This window comes from Panthera uncia, assembly GCF_023721935.1.
Source record: "Panthera uncia isolate 11264 chromosome A1 unlocalized genomic scaffold, Puncia_PCG_1.0 HiC_scaffold_17, whole genome shotgun sequence".
Taxonomy (NCBI): domain Eukaryota; kingdom Metazoa; phylum Chordata; class Mammalia; order Carnivora; family Felidae; genus Panthera; species Panthera uncia.
In genome coordinates, this window is record NW_026057577.1 from 104,695,787 (window position 1) to 104,713,861 (window position 18,075).

General features: G+C 42.8%; 1 protein-coding gene across 1 annotated transcript in view; it reads right to left on the minus strand.

Annotated features, from left to right (window-relative positions):
• Positions 1 to 436: 436 nt before the first annotated feature.
• Positions 437 to 18,075, minus strand: part of ITK (IL2 inducible T cell kinase) — a 58,071-nt gene continuing 40,432 nt past the window's right edge. Inside the window, exons 9-17 of the mRNA XM_049647902.1 lie at positions 12,661 to 12,743; positions 11,691 to 11,824; positions 11,207 to 11,281; positions 8,937 to 9,108; positions 8,340 to 8,556; positions 7,362 to 7,426; positions 7,153 to 7,271; positions 3,769 to 3,926; positions 437 to 1,221 (exon numbers count right to left, since the gene is read on the minus strand). Of these exons, the coding sequence (XP_049503859.1) occupies positions 1,150 to 1,221; positions 3,769 to 3,926; positions 7,153 to 7,271; positions 7,362 to 7,426; positions 8,340 to 8,556; positions 8,937 to 9,108; positions 11,207 to 11,281; positions 11,691 to 11,824; positions 12,661 to 12,743 (1,095 nt within the window). The 3' untranslated portion in view covers positions 437 to 1,149. The remainder of the gene's footprint in view (positions 1,222 to 3,768; positions 3,927 to 7,152; positions 7,272 to 7,361; positions 7,427 to 8,339; positions 8,557 to 8,936; positions 9,109 to 11,206; positions 11,282 to 11,690; positions 11,825 to 12,660; positions 12,744 to 18,075) is intronic.

The window sequence follows — 18,075 nt, forward strand, 5'->3', positions numbered from 1 at the left end:
GTGCCTGTTTCTATCCAGATGGTTTGAGCAAGAATAGACCCCCTCGTTCCTCTCAGAGACTTTCAGGAGGCGTGAAGCCTCAACCTTGAAGTTGCAAACCTCTAGGGCCTAAACAAGCTTGGATTTCTCTGCAAGACCACACTGCCCGACACAATGCTGCCCTCTGCTGATGAGGGTGGAACAGTGCAGAGGGGACTAATCCTAGAGGCCAGAAAAATTGGTGGTGGAGTCCTCAGTGGGAGTCAGGGTTCAGAAGAAATATCTTCTCCCAAGATGCCTGCAGAAGCATTCTGTGCAGAAGGGAAGGCACAGTGACCTGCCCAGCTTGGTACTAAAGGTGGGTGTTGGAGTACTAACAGCCCAAGGCCTTTCTCTGTACCATTTGGTTCTCCATCGTTTGATGCCCTCTTTCTGTCCAGATGCCAGCCCCAGCCATGAGATAGAAATCGTTCACCCCAGTCCATTGTGTCCCTTCAAGGAGGAAAGTGGCACTGTGCTGGATGAGTAACATGCATTAAGCTGCTTCTAGATTATCCGGCCTCAGATGTGAGCATTAGTTCCATCACCCTCTACGGCAGGAAGCTGCGGCTGACGACATCACAGCGGCTGAGTTTACACCTCCTGACCTTAATTAGTTCGCCGGTTCTCCTTGAAAAAGAGTCCTATTCCTCATTTATCTTGCCCCGTATCCTGGGATTCTGTGTTGTCAGGTCAAGTAAAAATCCCTTGACCATAAGCTTTAGATCTCATAAACCCTTGACCATAAACTTTATATTTCATGTTTGAAATAATAACAAAAATAATAATCCACAGTCCTACCCCATCTCTCCTTTTCTCTAAGAAGTGCAAGAAACGTTGCCTGAAAGCTGTCAGATTGAGGTTCGTGCACCACACACAAGAGGCTGGAAGGAGGGTAGAGACATCGCGGCTGCTCTGGCTTCACTCCCAGTTCAGCGGCTGAGCCTCCTGCCTGCGGCTGGGTGCCAGCCCCTGCCAGGGTGCTGCCTCCGCGGCAGCTCAGTGACTGGCGCCACAGGCCGGCTGCCTCTGGGGAGTCCTGGGCTGGTGGCAGCTTTTAATGCTCTATGAATGGAGAATCTGCTTCCCCCATTCAGGATCTGCAGCCCGTGGCCTGGCGCTGAGTCTCTGCTAAAGTCCTGATTCTGCAATTTCAGCCAGTTGACTCAAGAGTCTGCAGAAAGGTGGCCGGTCTTCTGGTTTCTAGAAGGGGAAAAAAAAAGAACTCTGTGAGTTGTGTGTCATAGTTAATTGTACTTGTGTGTCATAGTTAATTCCAAAGCAAACCAGAATTCAAATGTGAATTTGAAAATGTGCTGATTTTCAAATGTGTTTCCATATTTATTGTATTTGAAGCTATCGTGTCTCAGTTGTTAACAGCAGGTATTCAGGAATCATATGGCCTGCTTTTGAATCTAAACTGTTCCTTTCATTAGCTGTGTGACATTGAGCAAGTTACTTAATTTGTTTGAACTTCAGTTTTGTTGTCTGTAAAAGGGGGATAATAATAGTATCTATCTCTTAAGACTGTTGTGAGAATTAAATAAAATCATGTATTAAAAATGCACCATTGGGGCACCTGGGTGTCTTAGTCAGTTAAACGTCCGACTTCCACTCTCATGATCTCACAGCTTGTGAGTTCGAGCCCCGCATTGGGCTCTGTGCTGACAGCTCAGAGCCTGGAGCCTGCTTCACATTCTGTGTCTCCCTCTCTCTCTGCTCCTCCCCTGCTCATGCTCTGTCTCTCAAAAATTAATAAACATTAAAAAAATTTTAAAAATGGACAAAAGATGTCAACAGACATCTCATTAAAGAAGAGATACAGATGGCAAAGAAGCATGTGAAAAGATGCTCAACATCGTATATCATCAGGAAACTGCAAACCGAAACAATGATATACCACTATATAGCTATTAGAATGGTTAAAATCAAAAACACCTGATAATATTAAATCCTGGTGAGGATATGGAACAAAAGGAATTCTCATTGCTGGTGGGATTTCACAATGGTACAACCACTTTGGAAGAGAGTCTGGCAGTTTCTTACAAGGCTAAATGTAGTGGTATCATATGATCCAGCGATTATACTCCTAGATAGTTACCCAATGGAGCTGAAAATTTATGTTCATACAAAAACCTGCACACAGATATTTATAGTAGCTTTATTCACAATTGCCCAAACTGCAAGCAATCAAGATATCCTTCAATAGGTGAATGGATAGCCAAACTGTGGTACATCCATCCAATGGAATATTATTCAGTGACAAAAGGAAGTGAGCTATCAAGCCAAGAAAAGACATGGAATAATCAACAAATGCATATTGCTAAGTGAATGAAACCAGTCTGAAAAGGCTACACATTATATGACTTCAACTATATGACATTCTGGGAAAGGTGAAACTTGGTCAGTAAGATCAATAGTTGCCAAGGGTTTGGACAGAAGAAAGGAATGGATAAATAGATGAAAGGCCAGTGGATTTGAAGGCAGTGAAACTATTCTGTATGATACTATAATGGTAGATATATAATATTGTATATTTGTCAAAACTCCTAGAACTGTACAGCACAAAGAATGAATCTTAATGCAAACCATGATCTTTAGTTAATGTATAAATAGTGGTTGATTCATCGTAACAAATGTACCACACTAATGCAAAATGTTACTAATGGAGGGGGGAGGTATATGGGAACTCTCTGTACTATTTGCTCATTTTTTCCTGTAAATCGAAAACTTCTAAACAATAAAGTCTATTAGCTTAAAAATCAATAAAAGAGTTAAAAAAAAGAAAGAAGTGCTAAGTAAATTTCAGCTATCATAATTATGACAGCATTTAATTCTCGTGAAGTTGGACTGAATTTGTTTTGCGCCTTTCTTTATGTCTTCATTGTTTGTCTTTCTTAATTCCACCTTATTACCCTTCAACAATCTGAATTTGTGTTAATTCTTTGTTCAGCAGCTTTTAATTGTCATTGAACTTTAAAACTTTCTAACTCATCCAAAGGACATCTAAGACTCATGCTGATGTGGCTTAAGATATAGCCTGCAACCCAAGCATGGGATAACTGAGGCATCTGGGAGGGTGCAGAGTAATTGGTTTTTCAGTCTAAATTGTTGAACAAATAAAATGAACTTGAATTAAGTCACTTTATTTTATTTTATTTTACATGTTTTATTTATTTTTGAGAGAGGGAGAGAGAGAGCACAAGTGGGGGAGGGGTAGAGAGAGGGGGGCAGAGGACCTGAAGTGGGGTCTGTGCTGACAGCAACGAGCCCACGTGGGGCTTGAACTCATGGACCACGAGATCATAACCTGAGTTGAAGTCGGACACTCAACCAACTGAGTCACCCAGGGGCCCCCTAATTAAGTCATTTTAATATTTGCACAGCACATGTGAACTTCTGCTCACCAATTTACGAGCTAACTTCATGTGTACTTGATGGTTTTATGATGTCATGGACGTCTTTTCTCGGAAAATTGGCATATTGGCACAGGTCTGACCCCCTCTTCCTCTCTAACAGTGTTTTGGCTTGTGAAATTATACTGCAGATCAAATAATATTTCAGGTCACTGCCAGCTCTTTGAGGGATGGGCAACCTCTTTAGTTAGTAGACACTCCAACCCACTTTCTTGCTACTCTACTTCAGCTTTACCTGCTTCTTATCCTCTAAGAGGCTCCCTTTCTCTAGAGAATGTGACAGACCCTAACGTTGTTGATGGTGAGGCAGGGGGAAACCGCTTCCTTTACTGACCTCTTTCCAGCAATGATTCATGATCTGGTAGATATTTGAGGAGGCCAGCCGGGGCTTGTATAAGCGAAATCCAGTAGAGATATCTTCCACCACCTCTGAGTTGCTTCTGTTTTCATACGGGATTTTGCCTTCACTGAAGACTTCCCACATCAGCACACCTACAAGAAACGGGGAGTGCAGTACAGCTACAGTTCACAAACAGCAACCAAATGTACATCTAGAAATTGCAATTTCCTTGACATTAAGGTTCAAGTCCCTACCTTCAGGAAGTATAATAGCAAGCCACCTGAGCTGTATTTCTAAACAACGGAGATTTCCCGGTCTTTCTAGTGATGAAGAACTTTCAAGCTCAGCCCTTTGTTATAGCTAACTCAAATGTTACTACTAAAAGTTGCAGGGGATGCAAACTGAAATGTTACACATCATGTAAATGAATGGAGTGGGTGAGATGTGCTGGAATGGGGACTAGGACAGACTGTAGAGAACTGAGGGTCAAATTCTGTCTTCAGAGGACAGTTGTGCTTTAGCTCCAGTCAACATAGGGCACATGGGGATGAGGGTTCAGTATTGCAGCATTTTCTGTCTTTTTAAAAAGAACTCATAAATTGAGAGTTTTAAAATAGAAACACAATTTGATTTTTTAAAATACTGTGAGGGTGCCTGGTTACTTAGACGGTTAAGCATCCAACTCTTGATTTAGGCTCAGGTCATGATCTCACAGTTTGTGGGGTCAAGCCCCACATCAGGGCATGCACTGACAGCATGTAGCCTTCTTGGGATTCTCTCTCTCTCCCTGTCTGTCTCTGCTCCTCCCCTGCTCATGCTCTCTCTTTCTCTCGCAAAATAAACACCAAAAAAAAAAAAAAAAAAAAAAGTAAAATACTGTGTAGACAGAACAAAAAATATCTCCAAGTTGTCCATTTTTGACCTCTGATTTAAACCCTTTCCTCTTCTGTCTTCAGAAGAAATGTCCCACCCAGTTTTATTATGTACCAATATATTCATAGGATGTCAGAGTGGGAAGAGAGCTTGCAGATAACCACTTTCCTTGGTTTTCAGAGCATATTTCAGAGATTCTTAGGGCAGAGTTTTCCCAAGTATGATTCCCAAGACGTCTGAATAAAAATCACCTCAGAAGTTTGTTCAAATGGCAGATCCTCGGCCCCCAGCCCAGACCTCTGGATCAGGATTTCTAAGGGGTCTAAAGAGGCATCTCAGGGGTTCTGGAAATTTGGAACCTGACTGTGAATAAGACTGTGTAGCTCCTTAAGATACCAGAATTTCTAGTGAGATTTCTTTGGAAAATTGAGGCCTGCTGCTGGAAGCTCATTTGAAAACAATTGCTTTCATGCCAACCTTGCAATGCGTTGATTGGAAACTGAGGAAGGCCCAAAGAGCTTACTTGACTTGCTTAAAATAGCACAGCTAATTAGGGCAAAAGCATTAAAACGCATAACAAATCTCAATGGTCTTGAGGCAGGCATCAAGTTCTCAGTCCACCCAGGTTTCTGTCTCTCAGGCTTGCTGCTCCTGTGATCTACCCTCTCCACCCTGCTTCTATCAAGCAGGCTCAGTTTTGGACACTAAGGGGGCACATCTCAGGCAGGCATGGACTGAAGCGCAACCTTCTAGTTATAAGATGCAACAGAAAATTCACAACTGACAACCTATGGCAGAAAAGGCCTCATGCAGAGTTGGCTGGTGGATGTGACAAAGCGGCCATGGCTACAAACGTGTGGCTCGGTGCGGCGTGACCAGCTGCATCCCTCATAGTGGCTACACATCGGCCATACCTTTCCCCATTGTAGAGGTACTTGGGGAAAAAAGAATCTTCTGCGATGGCTCTGGTGCAGTTTTATTTCTTCCAAGTTCATTCTATAACTTAAATTTGAATAACAAAGTCTTAGCTAGGCTGTTGAACAGGGAAGCTGTTTTAAGGAACAGAAGAACCAAAAATTAACAAACCACTTGATTGTTGGAACTGGATATTCTAAAATGCTGGGAAGACTTCAAAACTAGTTCTCTTAAGAGATTTAATTAGTCAGTTTCTCCCTGGTACTCTAGGTCAATACACTTGGCAAACATTCCCTTCATGCACAATGGCAAAATCAAACTCCAACTCATTTCTTTCCAAACTATAACCCTTATAATCCAAATCAAAGAGATTGTCTGGTATGTTTTTGCGTATAGTTTAGTAGTTTGTGTATAGTTTGTGTACAGTTGTGCATAGTTTAGTACACATAAACTATGGCTTAGGATATGACAAAACCAGCAAGAATATTTAGTACTTTCTGCCATACCGACATCATTCATTCTGGCCTTTCATTCATGCCCATTTACACTTACCAGGAATTCTGATCCCTTATCATGGACTGCCAAGTTCATTGTCTACTCTTCTCTCAGTAAGACAGCACCTCTCTTTCCTTTGGACACACCACATTTCTATAATTGCTGTTTTTTTGTAAAGCAATGAAGATCCCTGGATCTCCAAATGGAGATGGTTCTCTCTCAACATTCAGATCTGTGCTCAAGGGTCACTTCCTTGGAGAGGCCTTCCCAGACTATGGTATTTAAACCCACCCTCTTGCCTGGGTGGCTCAGGAGGGTGAGCATCCGACTTTGGCTCGGCTCATAATCTCGCAGTTCATGGGTTTGAGCCCCATGTTGGGCTTTGTGCTGACAGTGCAGAGCCTGCTTGGGATTCTGTCTTCCTCTCTCTCTGCCCCTCTCCTGCTTGTGCTTTCTCTCTCAAAAATAAGTAAACATTAAAAAAAAGTTTAAAACAGACCCTCCATCCTAGTCAGTTTCTATCCCATTACTGTTTTGTTTTATTCATAGCATTTATTACTATGTGACTTTGTCTTACATACATAACTATTAGCTTGTTTACATGATTGTTATCTGTCTCTCTCTAAAATTTACCTCCAAGAGAATAGGAGCCTTTCGTATACAGGCACCACTGCATCGTGAGTACCTAGATTAGCCCCGGCTTATAGTAGATGTTCAATAAATTGTTGTTGAATAAATGAGTAAAATATTTATTGAGGGTTAAGTGTGAAAATATAATTTTGAACAAAATATGGTCCTGGTCTTCAAAGAACTCATATTCTAGTCTCCTCACTCCTCCAGCTTTTGATCTCACAGAAGCTGTCACCGGAACTCACATTTCCGTTCTCATTTTACCCCCCATTTCAAAGATCTCTAAGACCAAAGGCAATAATGAGGCTCCTTCATACTTTTCAGAGCTGTTATCACACACAGACTATCAGTGGGATGCCCTCATCACCCAGAGTCCTGGGCAAGTACAGTTGCCTGGATCTGACAAGTAAAACAGCTGGCTGGCAGTCCTGGATCCTGTGGGTGTGGGGACAGAGTGACACTCACCAAATGACCACACATCTGACTTGCTGCTATAGCGACTGAAGGAGAAGACTTCCGGGGATGCCCACTTCACTGGGAACTTGGTGCCTGTGGAACTGGTGTATTGGTCATCAAGAACGAACCTGGGTAGAGAGTGGAGAAAGAATGTCTGAATGTTCTGGGGGCCTGGGTCTCGTTCCTGAGACTTTGCTGGCACCACGTCCCCATATTACCTTGTCATCCCAAAGTCGGACACCTTGATGACTTGGTTTTCTCCCACTAAACAATTTCTGGCAGCCTGGAATGGAGACAGGCAAACAAAAGAGAAAGGAAAACGGTTGGTGGATAAGCAGTATACAAGGGCACTCAGGAGCTTTACAGATGCTAATTAAGCTTCACTAGCACCTGACAGGAGTTAGCTAAAAAGTTAAATGTGTAAGATCCCTTATCAGGATGAGTAAGTTTGGTCTTTTAGTTTTATTCCTGGGATTCTAATTAGAAGAGAAACCCATGGTGGTGTTTAACCAACGATATGTGTTGGTTTTATTATGTGTTCTAATGCAACCTGATGCAATAGGAAATGTTAACATTAGGGACGGTAATGAAGAAACTGTCACCCATTTGACTAAAATAAGAATGTTTTGAGGTTGCTAATCCTCTTTAAACTATTCCTCAATAAGGAGAGCACCTAGTCTCTAATTAGTATCACAGAATTGTGCACTTAGTGATAAAAGACTCCATTCTCTTTACAAATTTTATTTTATTATTTTTCTTTTTTTCAAATTTTAAATGTGCCTACAAATCCCAAGGGGGATATGTTAAAATGAGTATTTCTGAGCTCCAACCCCCAGAGATTCTGAGGATGGTTTCAGCATCACCCCAATGTGATTGTGGTAGATCCTTAGATAATAGTTTGAGAATTTTACCGAGAGGAAACTGAGGCACAGAGAGGTTACGAAGGAGAGGCTATATGTTTCATTTTGGAAGAATGTAAACTCAGACTCAGGGTACAAGTTAGAAGCAGGGCTGGGATTAGAGCCTAGATCTGAGTCCTACTAGGGCATCCCCAAGTGGGTAGAAATTGAGAGGGGAAGGAAGATGGTCTGTGACTTGTTATTTATCAATTTATTCCCAGTCTGGGTAGCTGTACATTTCAGGGGGACACACCCCTTCATCCTGAACCTATAGTTGTTTGCCCCGCATCCTCTTACCAGGTCTCTGTGGATGACACATGCCTCTTCCAGGTAGGCCATGCCCTCACACACGTCCAGGCACATGCCCAGCAGGGTTTCTGCAGCAAAGAGTCCTCGCTGGTTGCGCAGGTAATCCGACAGGCAGCCGTGCTCCATGAACTCAAACACCAGGCAGATGGGGGCCTGCTCTAGGCATACCCCATACAGCTGCACCAGTTTGGGGTGAGAGAGTTTCCTGGAGGAAAAAGGCAAGGGGTGAGATGGTCTAAAGTCAGTCTCCCCCAAACACACTCTGTCCCCTAAACAAAAATGACCTGAAGGATGGTGAGCAGTCAAATGGTGTGTGTGAGGACAAATGGTGGTCAGTGTGGCTGGCACATCATGGACCAGAGGAGAGATGGGTAGGAGATGAGACTGGGCAGTGGACAGAGGAAGACCATGACAGGCCATATAGACCATGGTGAAGAGTTTGATTTTAGTCTCCATGCCATTGGAAACCATTGCTAGATTTGAGCAGCAAAATGGCATAACATGGCGGCAAAATGGTATTTAAAGAACACAGCACAGAACATCATCCCGAAGACATCTTTGTGTACTCTTGTTTTGGCCACTCACATCATGACTTCAGCCTCCTCTATGAAGTCCTCTTCCGACATAGCCCCTTCTTGAATGGTTTTGATGGCCACCTTGTCCTTGTTGAGCCAGTAGCCGAGATGCACCAACCCAAACTGCCCACTGCCAATTTCCTGTACAAAAGTGAGCTCTGAGGGATCAATCACCCATTTCCCTAGAAGAGAGAAAGAGAGTTTTCCAGGGTCGGCAAGGAGTAGATATGAAGTATAGGGCTACAAGGAGACTAATAGCCCTAGATAGAATGTTATCTTCTTGATAATATAACCTAAAGATGGCAAATAGTATAAGCTTTAGACTTAGAACTTAGATCTTAAAGTTATTTCCACCCCGCTAATAATAACATAGGATATGCATTTAAAACCATGACAAATGTTTGTGGGGAGAGATTACATGGAAAGAGGAAGGAAAATGGCATTAATCAAGATCTCAAAGAAAGTAAATGAAAGGGTTCTTGCAACGCCTCAACTATTTTTCTCTACCTGATTGAAAATGTTTTACTGTTGGGGCACCTGAGTGGCTCAGTTGGTTAAGCGTCCGACTTCGCCTCAGGTCATGATCTCATGGCTCCTGAATTTAAGCCCCATATTGAGCTCTCAGTGCAGAGCCCTCTTGGTCCTGCATCTCCCTCCTTGTCTGTCCCCTCCCCCACTAGTGTGCTTGCTCTCTCTCTCTCTCTCTCAAAAATAACCATTAAAAAATATGTTTTATTGTCATTTTTCACATAGAACAAATTTCATTTGAGATGATCATTCATTCAGTCATTCATCCATCAAAGCTTCCACTATACACTCTGCTCAACCTTAGCCGGGCTTAGGAGTAAGGAGGTGGATTCTAAGAGGTCTGGTACAGAGGTACCAGCCAGCACAGTCTGGCACATGGTAGGCTCTCAAGAAATGTTCAGTAAATGAATGAAAGGAATCTGATTCTCAATTTTCACACTGACAAAATGAGCGGGTCCATAAAATAATCTCTGAGATCCCATCCAGCATGGACCACATTAGGATTCTACAGTTATTAGAATGACCTTATTTTCATAAGGAGGCTAAAGAGGCATTACCCTTTCCTGGCACTTGGTCTAGTACCATTAACAGCTCAATTTCTACCTCTTTGAGGCAGAGACTCAGTGGAAAATAGTACTGAGTTCCTTCTGTGTGCCAGATATGGTGCTAGTTAGGAATGAAGAGTCCACGGCAGTGTTTCTCAAAGTATTACCCTCTAACCACGTGTGTCAAAATCAACTAGAGCATTTGTTTAAAATGCAGACTCCAGGACTCCATTATCAGAGATTGTGTTTTGGTAAGTGTTGGGTAGGGTCCAGGAGCCAACATTCTTAATAAGCATCCCAGGTGGCTTAGATGCATACTGAAGTTTGAGAACCTCCCATCTAAGAGATACAAAATAAAAATCACTCCAGCCTTCTCCTTGACCAGCCAGTTTAGACCAGGGGATGCAAACTCAAATACCTTTAGATTCCAGGTAGATAATCAAAAGGGACAGAAGCAGTTCCAAAGGGCAAGAAGGAATAATAGGGCTTATGGCACTGGAGATGCAAGCCTTTCCTAATGGCATCGAAAAAAATTATTACCATGTTATGAAGACAAACACTTCTGAATGCTTCCATCTTCTAGCCCTTGCAATGGACCGTACCCAGCAAACTAGATGATACAGAAGTTCTAGAAGACAGGTGGGAACGTGGTCCTAAGGCATTATTTCCTATTATTTTTTTCTAATAGCACTCTAATAGTAGAGTTCTCTGTACAAAGTAGATGCTTAATAAACACTTTAATGATGAACTCTTCAGCAAAACCAATGGACATTGATTTGGCCTGGATAAATGTGCTCATATATACATCTCTCTTACACATTTTGCAAATATTCCTTTGTGTACACTGTCTCCAGATATATGGTATACCTGTTTTAATGGTCATTTTTAAAAAATGTTTTATTTGTTTTCAAGAGAGAGGGACAGAGAGCATGAGCAGGGGAGGAGCAGAGAGAGGAGAAGGAGACACAGAATCTGAAGCAGGCTCTAGGCTCTGAGCTGTCAGCAGAGAGCCCTCTGCAGGGCTTGAACTCACAAACTGTGAGATCATGACGTGAGCCAAAGTTGGCCGCTCAACTGTCTGAGCCACCCAGGCGCCCCAAATGGTCATTTTTAAGTCTGGGGAAGAATTACGTACATGGAAAGCCCATTCAGAATTTGCCCCAGACCTTTAGGGATGTGATATGACCGTTCTGAATGCACTGCTCACCATATCTCAGTCCTGCTGTGACTGGGGCTTTCTGCCTCCAGGAACAAACTGGATACCGGAGTCGAGTGACCAGACCTGGGTTGATTAAAAAGTGAAAGGTGGCAGTTAGAGCTTTACTATAGCAACTGTTCAAATTAAACCACCAGGAAAAAAAAAATAACCCAGTGCAAAAGCTATTTTTATTCTGGAAAACAAATCCCAACGCCCAATCACTGATATCACACTCCCTCCAACAAGAGTCATAAAAACAGATGGGCAGGTGGTGAAATCCCATGAGTCTAACCACAGAATTTGCTAGTGGAAAACATGCAATATGATCAAATATTCGGCATTCTTTTCTATTTGTAGATTTAGTTATTATTTACGGTCAGTTTGCCTGCGATGAAGAAACCCGGCTGGGAATTTGTCATTTTTTTCCCCAAGTTCCCCAGTGAGTGCCCCCCCCCCCACCGCCCCCGCCCCGGCCTTGTCCTTTAGAACTTACCTCCTCCATTGTGCTGGTGGTAATTGATGAGGAGAGGGATGGAATCAAACACATACTTTTCAGCCACATAATATCGCTTGGGGTTATCATTAGTTTCCTTGATGTGATAATGCTTGATACAGGGGTTGTTCTCACTTAAACAAAAGAAGCATAAATGCAGTGATTATTAAGAAGCAATGTGTAGACACAAAAATGTCTACTGGTATCAGCTTCGTATGAGCTTTGTTTTTTACCCTCTCAGAAGGATGGCAGACATTAATTCTTACTGGACTTTGCTTATTGCCAAACTGCTTTGTTGTTACTTATTTTTTAATTACAATAGAATTTGAGACCTGGATTGGCTCTTAGATATTTTTTTACAGAGGAGGAAACAGAGGTATGGAGCAGGACAGACAGCATGAGGGTCTTGCAGTCAGCCGGCTGGAACATGGCCACTTGAGCTCCATTGTCTCAGAGAGGCACCATCAGCTGTCTGAGCCTCGGTTTCTTCGATGGAAAGGAGCAAAGTAATACCTGCCTTCAGAGCTGATTAGGATCAGAAACAGTCTGTAGGGTTCAGACACATGGTAAGGACTCAGTAAATGGTAGGTAGCTTTGTTAGCAGAGCCAGAACTAAATACGTATCTTCTCGCTTTTGGCTGAAAGTATCTTCTTTGTTAGCTGTGGGTTAAATGATAAACGCATCAAATGCAGAGTCAAGTATTTTATTTCTTTAGAGCTCTGCACGCAGGGATGTTAATTTAGGAGAGACAGTGGCGTCTGGACCCAGCTCTGTCACTCTCCAGGAAAATGACTTCAGCGATGTCCTTAATCTCCCTGGCCTTGATTTTCTCAGAGGGATCAGCAAAAGCACACTGTTTCGAGCCACCCCTCTAGCTCTTGCCCTGTCTGACGGTGCTGTGTGTGGCCTATTGCTCACCCACCTCAGGACTATCTCTCCCCACTTTGCTGAGCTGAGTTAGCACCGTACCTTACAGCGGCTTTAGTGAAAACAGACACGGTGTAAGTTCCTGGAGTCCTGGAATCTCGTACCATGAAGGCTCCTTCTTTGGCCTGGAATGGTTAGAAAATACAGAAGGTTAGTGATCCCAGGAAACCCGGCTCCTGCGTCCAGCTCTACTTTCTTGTCTGTGAAAGGAGAAAATACTATAGGACAGCTTTGCACAGAGCAGAATTTCAGCAATAATGGCTAGCATTTCACCTGCTCAAGCAACAGGTGTTTCTTAAGGTCCTACCATGGATCAGAGACTTCTGGTGATGACATAAGCAGTGCATGAAGACAGATAAATGCAAGGCTGCCCTTTTGGAGCTCACCATGTACCAGGCTCATTACAGATATTGTCCAACCCTCACCACAACACTGCAGTCTAGACGTCACATCCTCAATTTACTGACGAGGACACTGAGTGCCACAGAGCTTCCGTGACTTTCCCACCATACGCAACTAGTACGCGGTAGACCTGGGATTTGAACCTTGCACATGGCATGTGAGCAAAGGCCATGCTCATTCTGCTGCTCCAGGGTACCTCTGCGCAACAAATGTTAGAAACCACTTCTCCATTCCCCTCCAAGGGCACAAAGCTTTCTGACCTGGAAGCTTTGTCAGTTTCTTCATGGGAACGTATTTATCAGGCCCTTTCTAGAGTGCTGATTTTGCTGCAGGGCAAAGGAGAAAAAAACATGAAGTTCCTGGTTGCATGAGGGAAGTAGAGAGAAGGAAAAGCCCCAAGACTGTGCTCTTCACTCCCCTTGACAGTTTTGCCGGTGCTAATGAATCAAGCACAAGCAAATGGATATGCCAATTTATTCGTTCCTGGTGGAAACATTACAATCTGAACTCTGTTTTGAGTACATCACGTCTAATGCTGTGTTCCTGCCCAGCTGTAAATGCGTGCTGGTAATATTTGCAAAAGCTATTACTATGAGTTACTTAACTTCAACATAGGGAGGGCCACAAGTGAAGGCCAGAGAAACACATGAGCCTCATGTGTGAGCCACATAGACTGGTAGCATATGGAGCACAGTATGTACGATTTAGAATGATGCAAGCCCCTCCATCCCCAAATCCCCTCCATCCCCAAAGTGGATTGTCTACACACCGTGAAAGCAATACACACAGATGGCCATGCTAACTGTTTGAACCCTAGAATCTCAGCATTGTAGGATGTTTAGCAGCATCCCTGGCTTCTATCAACTGGATGTCAGACACTGCCAAGTTGTCCCTGGGGGACAAAATCACCCCGGTTGAGAACTACTGATCTGGCCTCACTCCCTATACTCCTGTGTCCCAAACTTTGTCGATTATCACAATCACCTGAAGAATCTGAAGCACAGAACAAGACAAAACAAAACAACAAACACCTAACCGTGCTTCACCCCATGCATATGATCTTTGAATCACCAGGACTGGCAACCTGGTTTGTGAACTTTTTAGAAGTTTGCCTTGTGTTTCTTAAAAAAAAAAAAAAAAAAAAAAAAAAAAAAGGTTTATTTATTTTGAAGGAGGGTGGGAAGGGCAGAGAGAGGGAGTGAGAGAATCCCAGGCAGGCTCCACACTGTCAGCACCAAGCCTGATGCAGGGATCGATCCCATGAACCAGGAGATCATGACTTGAGCTAAAATCAAGAGTCAGACATTTACATGACTGAGCCACCCAAAGGCCCCTGCTGTGCAATTCTTACCGACTTGCAGGTTTGGGCTCCACTGACTTAGCTGAACATGTAGCTCCTATTTGTAATATCCTGATGAGTAGTCTCTATCTTTAAACAGTAGTAAAACTGAGTGTGGAGCCTGCTTAAGATTCTCTCTCTTTCCCTCAGCCTCTCTCTCCTGCTCTCTCTCTCTCTCTAAAATAAAAAATAAGATAAAATAAATAAAAGATCTTTTATAAATAAATAAATAAATAAATAAATAAAACTAGCTTTTGAGGCATAATTTACATACCATGACATTCTCCCGTTTCAAGTGTACAATCCAATGATATTTAGTAAATTTACAGAGTTGTGTCACCATCACTACAATCCAATTTTAGAACATTTTCATTACTCTCAAAATATACTTCTATTTGCACCCTGGCCACACTAATATGCTTTCTGTTTCCATAGATTTGCCTGCTCTAGGCCTTTCATGTAAATAAAATAATATAATATGTGGTCTTTTGTGCCTGGCTCCTTACAGGTAGCATATTGTTTTCCAAGATTTATCCAAGTTGTAGCATGTATCAGTCCTCCATTCCTTTTTATGGCTGAATAATATTCCATCGTACGGATGTATCACATTTTGTTTACCTGTTCATCAATGGATGGACATTTGGGCTGTGTCCACCTTACGGCTACTGTGAATGGTGCACCCGTGTCTGGCTTCTTTTGATCAATATCACGTTTGTGATATTCGTCCACGCATTACATGTAGCATAGCTTATCTTCAGAGATTTCCCCCTTTATCAAATAATGAAGCTTTCGCTCTTGCCTCATTAGAATGGGATGGGTTAAACTCAAGGCAGGAAGGAACAAAACTTCAGCAGAGGAAGATTTTATCTGCATATCTTATTCTAAAAGGGGAAGAAACAGACCAAAAAACCCCCAGACGTTTATCAAATGTCTGTGAAGAGGGGAACGTGAACGTCTCTTCTACTTAATTAGTAATGTTTTGTTGTTGTTCTTATTTTCCCAAAGAAGCCATTATTTTTTTAAAACAAAACAAAACTGTAATCAGAGTGGGGTCCAGCTGTGAACAAGAGTAATCCACAGACGTGAGAAAAAGGGGAGGTAATGTTTGCAGGCAGCTCGGCTAAGCAGGGGAGGTTCAGAGCTCTTCCCCCATCATACTTGCTCTAGGTGGCATTCAGTGAGGGCGACAGGAAACTCTCATCTGGGGCTGAGGCAGTCTAGAGTTCTGAGGAAAATGAGGCATCCAGCATGTGCCTTACCACTTACTTCCTGCAAAGGGCTCAGAGGAAGTCACAACCACTAAGAACACTGTAAAGGGTCTTTGTTCATATCACCATCATGCAAAGGGGGCACTGACTTGTACAGTTTAGCCAGAAGAGGGGCCCTTGTTCCCTTGGGACATTTTTAAGGTTTCAGTTTACCTTTTACTAATTTTCAAAGAGGCAACAATAGGGGAAAAAGCCATGGAGATGGTGAAATATATGGATGGGAATTATGGGATGGGAGAATAGAACTTAGCTCATATATTCTCTTGTTAACTGTGTGTGTGTGTGTGTGTGCATGTATATGTGTGAAGACGCACCCCTCCTCTAGTCCAGAACTATGCCACTGATTCACACTCTGAACGTGGCCTCAGTTTACTCTTTTGTAACACAGATGTTCTTCAAAGGGAATTCTTACTCTACCAGTCTATAATTCTGTGAATTCCAGCTGTTTCCTGTTTATATGTATGAGCTTCAGTTTCCTCATCTGTAAGATTCCCTTTGTAAGGTTGTTGAAAGAATTAAAGTGTATAGAGCTGTTCGTGGAATATACCAGAACAATGACTATTAGGGCTATCATTAGCCATTGTTGTCATATGCTATGGTATTCTGTCTGTTGGAGGTATTAATTCCTCCAACACACGTGTGTGATGCTGTAAGCCATGAAATCCCTGCTTGTGAGGAATTTACTCTCTAACTAAATGGGTTAAGACAGAAGATAAACTGCTGAGGCCCAAGAGAGAGTAAGAACAGTGCCACTGGAGAAGTAATGATATTGCACCAGAAAGGTTCAAAGGACAGACAACCATGTTCCATGGCCAGGGAGATGGAAAGCATGAGAAGCTTCTTAGAGGAGGTGTTATCTGATGAATGGATAGGACGGTGTAGGAAATGCTTTTCTGTAGTTCCTAAACTTGGGTAACTTCCAGAATCACCTGGGTGCCACCTCCGGAGGTTCTGGTTGGTGAGACCTAGAGTTTGGAATCTGTATTTCTATAAAGAACCCCCAGTGATGCTCTTGATCAGCCAGTTTCTCTTTAAGCATAGTTGTTAATTTAAAAACATTTTTTAAGCATTTAATGTATTTATTTATTCAACACATATTTGTTGAGTAACTACTTTGTCATAAATACAGTTTGGGTTTCTAGGTGCAGCGGGAACAAGATAAAGCCTTTCTATTCTAGTGGATAACTGTGGATGGGGCAGTACATTAGGAGCTCTAGCTGATAAAAATCTATCAATCCATCTCTTAAGTGTCCTACACTTGTTCAGATAACAGAGATACTAAACACACCCACGAAACAATTCTGCTATTGTTTCAAGCAGCCGACAATACAGGGACCCACTGATGTTTGCCCTTATATTACCTAAGAAGGCAAAGAGGATTTGGTAAAGTAGTTCAGAATATTAGCACGCAGGAATGTTTCAACTGCCCCAGAAAGCAAAATGTATTTAAGTGTCTCCAAGGAACTGCTGTCGAGCAGGAAACCTCTTCAGCTTGTCATTAAATGTGGGCTGTTTCAAGGGCTCCATGGGTAACACTTCATTAACCAATGTGTGATTGAAAATAACAAAACTGCACTTGTTTAAACTCCATATAATTCAGGTTTTTAATTAATTTTGCAATCCTTTCAATTAGTTCTTATCGGTCAGGTTTTGCTATGTTATCCAATAACATAGCTTGGCTGAAGTAGGAGCTGAGCCCGCTGCATACGCATCATAAGTTTGGCTAGAAAACAATATGGATTCCCAGGAACTGACTCTGGTGATTCTGATTCTGTAGGTCTGGGTGGGGGCCTGGGATTCTGGATTTTTAAGTTTCCCAGTGGTTCTAATGCGTGGTCTACTGGGGACCACAGGAAATCATGAAGTGCAGAGTTGATGTGGAACCAAGGAGAAAGCAGGGTCCAGTAATGACTCAGATCGATTCCTCTTTCCCCCCATGAGATCTGACTCTTCAGAGTCGTCTCTGAACTCTGAGGCCACTGCCAGCCTGCCTCATGCTCATAGTTTATCTTGGTTTGTCCTCTGACTCTTCAGTTTGTCTTCTTTTTCAGTACAGCCTAAAGCTTGTCGAGGTCAAAGATCCTATCTCAAACACCCCTAAGTGCTTAGTCCTGTGCTCAGCAAAATGGTAAGGTACTTGAGTTTATAGCCAGATATCCTAATGAAGGAAATGGTGCACACACGCCGAAGCTGAGAGGGCTGCTAACGGAGACAGATGACATAGTGCAGGCTGTCTGTTGTGTCCCTCACTGGTAAGCACACAGAGTCTTTTGAGAAATCCGTAAACAACTGAACTTGCTCTCTTTGATGAGAGCAAGCTGCCCAAGGGCAGAACATCTCACCTTGTCCTCTTTGCTAGCAGCTTGCTAATCGGCAACTTACCCGAAGAAGATGAAGTTCACTGCTCCCCAGTATGACGATGGGTTTTTCCTTCTCCCCGCCCCTTTT